The 6,000-nt window shown below is 35.5% G+C and overlaps 1 protein-coding gene across 3 annotated transcripts in view; it reads right to left on the reverse strand.

The window, feature by feature from the left end:
- Positions 1-6,000, reverse strand: part of LOC121381252 (paired box protein Pax-6-like) — a 73,966-nt gene that overhangs the window by 45,028 nt on the left and 22,938 nt on the right. For all 3 annotated transcript variants that reach the window (XM_041510490.1, XM_041510491.1, XM_041510489.1), the window contains exon 3: positions 4,605-4,700. In XM_041510490.1, the coding sequence (XP_041366424.1) occupies positions 4,605-4,700 (96 nt within the window). The remainder of the gene's footprint in view (positions 1-4,604; positions 4,701-6,000) is intronic.

A 6,000-nucleotide genomic window follows, 5' to 3' on the forward strand; every position in this document is an offset into this window, starting at 1 on the left:
ATAACTGAATATTACCTGTCGCGCTTAGGCCTACTGTAAAACACTATATTTTCGCGTGCCATATATTTTCGAGTTATAGCGTTTGAAGAAAAACGTGGAAAATATAATCCATTCTAAATTAGCTCGAATATTGTGTATACATTCTGGTTGTAAAATGAACAGAAACTTTATAAAATAGTTGCAAAAAGCAGTACTTTCTTACCCTACTACTCAGTATAAGTATAAAACTTCCAACACAGTCAGAACTGTTTCAGTTGGAAACAACAGATTATCAGCATATCTAAAATAATATATCTGTACCAGACAGAGAGAGAGAGAGAGAGAGAGAGAGAGAGAGAGAGAGAGAGAGAGAGAGAGAGAGAGAGAGAGAGAGAGAGAGAGAGAGAGAGAGAGAGAGAGAGAGAGAGAGACGACGAAGAAAATGACGATGATGAAGTTGATCAGCACTATTTAAATATCTACGTTAAATATTTTCCGCTTGTTTAGTACTAAAATAGAGATGAATCAAAGGAATCTGTAACACGTGGCAGAACACGACCAGATATGAGGAATCTGAGATGTTATCATATTTAATGTTCTAAACAGTGACATTAAGGATAAGGCATCTGTACTGATCACACCTGGACAGCCCAGGGCCCGGATAGTAAGATTTAGTTCTATTTTTACTTTATATTTTATACAATAAGATGCGGTTTTCCTTCTTTCATTCAACGTCAGAACTGTATAACGGAACTTTAAAATCTATGATTCACAAAATAACGAGCGAATATCGTATCAAAGCTACCATTTGAACATTAAACAAATATTTGCTATCAAACGGAGATTTATTAACTTTAAAATCAGTGAAAATACAATCAAATTCAATATGCATCAACGGAAATTGAATTAAAACATATACATTATGCAAAATTACGAAACTCCGTAGTTAATTTTAAGGTCAAGAAAAAAGTACAAATTAAAGAATAATACATGAGTGGACACGAATGTATTATTCTATTTCTTACATGTCAAATTTTAACATCTTTTTCGACTAAAATGATATTTACAGACCTTTGCACCTGTAGCTAACTTACGCGTTACAAAACACATGATTGTCAGATTAACTATACGTCACAAGGTAATCAATTTCCATCTTGTTGTTTTTCATTGGATATATGGGAACAGCCAGTCGTACGTCTTGAAATTGTTAACACACATACGTGTGTAAACAGGGTATGTGTTACCATAAACAACGCATGGTGTTTTCACCAACGGGTGTGTAAGAAAATGGAATGTTTGTTTAATGACATAAGCGTACGAGACAGGGATGGGGACTGTCAACTGTCCCACAGTACTTGAGAAAATACTCAAATTCGGTTAAAATGAACCCTTTTCACCATGTTTTTTCATCATTCTACACACAATATTAGTTGTAATCCCTGTAAAAAAAATTGCTTAGTGTTTCGTTTCCAACCCAACATAGCTGTTTGACAGTAATGCTAATATGAATAAATGTTGTTATCCAGATTCAGGCATTTTCGTTTAATTCGGGCAAAGAGAAGCCTCCCATTTTAAAATGGGATCCCATATGCCTATGTACGGGTTCCGACGGGTTTACCAGAGGCAAACAAATCTTTGCAGGAGCACATCCAGGAACTACTAGTATTTTGGTTATATGGACCACTTCGCCAACAGGTCATCCAAATATAAAAAAAATTATACAAAAGATGAGAAAAAGGAGGCACAGTAATTTTAGGGGGACAGGTCCCCTCCCCCCCCCCCCCCCGGATCCGCCTCTGATATCAGTTTTTTTTTACCAATCTATATTCCACATCTAATGTTTTATTACAACACATCATATTGCTCTCACGACAAGGCTAGGCGGGGCGTAGTCCAGTGGTAAAGAGACCGACTGATGCCCGGTCGATCTAGGATCGATCCCCATCGGTGGTCTTCCATTTTGGGCTATTTATAGATGCAGCCAGTGCTCGACGACTGTTGTAACAAAGGCCGTGGTATGTGCTATCATGTCTGATGCATATAAAACATAATTTGTTGCTAATAGAAAAGAATAACCCAAGGTATTGCGGTTGCGGGTTTCCTCTCTGGGCTGGCGGCACATGTTTGACACCATATAACCGTAAATAAAAATGTTTTGAGTTCATCGTCAAATACATTTCTTTCTTTCTTTTTCTTTTTTTTCTCAAAACAGAACAAAAATGACTGAAAATTTTCGGCTCATATTAAATCATACACAAATAAAGTCCATATCAATCGTTAAACATGTACAGTCCATATTAGTGGATATGTACTTTATGAATCTATAAACGTTTCCAGTCCATATCAATCGATAAACATGTACTGCATGAATCTAAAAACATCTAAAGTCCACACAAATATTATAGAAATTAATAAACGTCAACCAATTACCAATTACGAGAGTTCGTATCAATTTGTAAGATGGATGTAAAACACATATTAAGACAATGCATATTAATTTCTCAGAAAAATAAATAAATAAATAAATACTTTTAATTAATAATTTAATAAATCAATAATTTTAATAAATAGAAAACAAAACAAAAAAGCCCAAGTTATTTAACACTTATTAATCTGTTAATAATATAAATATCTGTAAACATTTACATGAATTATGACACTGAATAACAAATAACTCATTTAATATAGAACGTTAACATTAGACTGTTCGTATTTAATGTCACAAAAAATAGAAATCTATGATCAAATTACCACAGCCTACCAAAATATTAATTAAAATACATATTGGACATTGGTAAATGGTAGCAGATTATGACATTTCCTCCAACAAACCGTGTAATATAGAACTATAAAATAAATGCAATTACCAAGATAATATTACCATATGTTTTAATCTCACGGGTAATGCAGCAATATATTAATATATATGCTCATATGATCCGGCGTTATGTTGACATTTTTGTTAGACAAAAACTGTTCTGTAACCGGAACAAATTACAACGTAAAAGATAGTTTTATTGGTTACAGATATAGGTAAAACTAAAATAGATGTACATTCGCAAATAAACAGGGTCAATCTGTGTTATATACCTTCAAATAAGAATTACAACATTCAATGTCATCTCATTGGGTGTTAACAAGTAATGTACGTTCGCAATTAAATAGGGTCAATTTCTATGTTAACCTCACGAGTGAAATATAGACCTGCATATGTACACATTCTATTTTAAGTTATAAAGTAAAGTTTGTTTTGGTTAACGACAGCACTAGAACACATTGATTTATTAATCATCGGCTATTCGATGTCAAACATTTAGTAATTTTGACATATAGTCTTAGAGAGAAAACCCGATAAATTTTTTCATTAGTAGCAAGGGATCTTTTATATGCACCATCACACAGACAGGATAGCACATACCACGGCCTTTGATATACCAGTCTATTTTAAAGACAAGAAAAATATATATGAGTTAAGTTCTACAAATTACCAGATCATGCATTGCATTTAATATTAGGGAGGACTGAAAATGTGGTGGTAGTGGTGGTAGGGGAGGGGGCATTCCGCGTTTACGCATGTTGAGAGGCGACAGACAAATACTCAAGGCAGCTAGGGGGTAAAAGGTGTGATTTATGGTGGAGGGGTATGGCCCCAAAGCTCTCTCTGGCCACGCCAGTGGAAATATTTAAGACAGAACATTTTAAACACGTAAAAAACAGTGTGCAGCTATCTAAGCGATTAATGAAATGTGGCCTTTCAGACAATTGTCTTTTTAATACGGATCAACCGGCGACGGTGGCGTAGTGGTTAATGAACCAGCCTTATGACTAGTAGGTACTGGGTTCGCCACCTGGGACCGGCTCCAATCCAGAGTATTAACGAGTCAACTACACTGACTTCCCTCTCATTAACAAATAGAAATGAAATATTCTGATATAGACAGCCCTGGTAGCTGAACGTATTTTGTTTAAAACTTATGTGACTATAATATAATTTATTTAAAATTCAAATAACTCACATTAAATGACTTGGGAGATTTATAATGTGGTCTCTTAAACTGTGCGGTTGCATTACGGAGATGGACGATTTAGAATGAATGTTTGTTTTACAATTCACAATAATATGATATTTTTGTATGCGCAATCAATATGATATATAAACAATAATTTAAAGGTTTAATTTAAAACCATACCTTATTTTCTATTGTGACGTTTAGTTATTTTTTATACCAGGATATTTATAACTGCTAAAAAAAAAAAAAAAAAAAAAAAAAAAAAAAAAAAAAAAAGAATGAACGAAAACAAAAATGAATCACAAAGTACATATACATTCGTTTTAAAGGTCCATTTGGTCATTATCGTTCTTTATTTAACGTTTGCTATCACGCGAGAAAGCAATGCGAACTTTAAAAGTATTGTTCGAGGAGTGGGGGGGGGGGGGGGGGGGAGAGAAGGAGGCAACTGACCTCTGCAACCCGCTACGGTACGGTCCTTGGCTGGGGGGGGGGGGGGGGGTTCTAAGGCCTCTCCACCCACGCAGCCACCCACATCTTCGTACACCTGTCTACTGAACTGAAATAAGCATATAACATTATAACAAATCTACAGAAACGAAAAGACATCCTTACCTCGTTTTCTGCTGTGTTTTTTCAGTAGACTGGTGGAGTTGCTGCCTGGACTGCCTGCCTCGCTGGCTGTGGCGCTGTTTGGACTCGTTTCTTCCTCTGAGAAAGAGAACAACGAGGCGACATTAGGACCTAGCACTTCATAACTGCCATATTTGCACGTTTGTTTGAGAATCATACCAGGTATGATAGATTGGCCGGACTCGTTCTCATGTCAAAGATGAGAACAGGAGCTTTGCGGTAACAGATCGGCGGCTGCTATAGGTTTTTTCACCGTCTCACGAAAAAGAACAACCCACTGGCACAGTCACACACACTAAGACACAGGGAGAAAAAATAAGTAAAGCATTGGAGAGATTGTTTTCCCTACTCTAGTTGTGGCCGTTTGAAAGATCTTACATAAAATTGTTCTGGCGGTGATCGGTCATGTATCACGCAAGGATACATACGTCTCTCTACGTTTAAGCAGACCCACAAATGAGGGGACGGGACTTTATTCAGTACTAAGATAAATAAATAACAAAGAATCAAATAAAATAATTTTAAAAAATCCATTATATATGTAAGAGGCCCTTTAAAACACACAATAAACGTATAAATGTGCAACCTATAATACCTGTTAATGTGATGTGCACCACTAATCAATTTTCGTAGAGCATGTGTGCGACGTTCTGTGGGTCATAGGGTCGATTGTTATCAGAGGAATGATGTTGTTTTTTGTTTGTTGTTTTTTTGTTTAATTTTTGTTTGAAAGAAAGAAAATAAGAAATGTTTTATTCAAAGACACACTCAACACATTTTATTTAATTATATCAAAGGCCGTGGTATGTACTACCCTGTCTGTGGGATGGTACATATAAACGATCCCTGGCTGCTAATCGAAAAAAGTAGCCCATGAAGTGGCGACAGCAGGTTTCCTCTCTGAATATCTGTGTGGTCCATAACCATATGTCTGACGCCATATAACCGTAAATAAAATGTGTTTAGTGCGTCGTTAAATAAAACATTTCTTTCTTTATATTCTACTTTAATGTTGACCACTAATTTGACAGACACCCCAAAAGTTGGGTTATTGTCAAACGTCATATTTTTATTCCGTATCACTCGGATCTATTCAACAATATCAGTTTTGCATATCTGTTTTCACCCAAGAAACTGTTATATACGCCTCCGACCACTCACCCCGAGATCCCCCAAAAGCAATTATTGATCGACATTTTATTTATTTATTTATTTATTAAATTGCAATTGCGATGAGTTAGTTATCCGTTCTTGTTTATGGTACTGATATTTGAGGGTGTTTAGGTACAGGCACTTGTGTTAGATATAATATTCATAATTAAATTAAGTCGATATACACCTGAAAACATAATTTATCAAGAAACGCTTTCAATTACTT

Source organism: Gigantopelta aegis, chromosome 9 (genome assembly GCF_016097555.1).
Source record: "Gigantopelta aegis isolate Gae_Host chromosome 9, Gae_host_genome, whole genome shotgun sequence".
Classification (NCBI taxonomy): domain Eukaryota; kingdom Metazoa; phylum Mollusca; class Gastropoda; order Neomphalida; family Peltospiridae; genus Gigantopelta; species Gigantopelta aegis.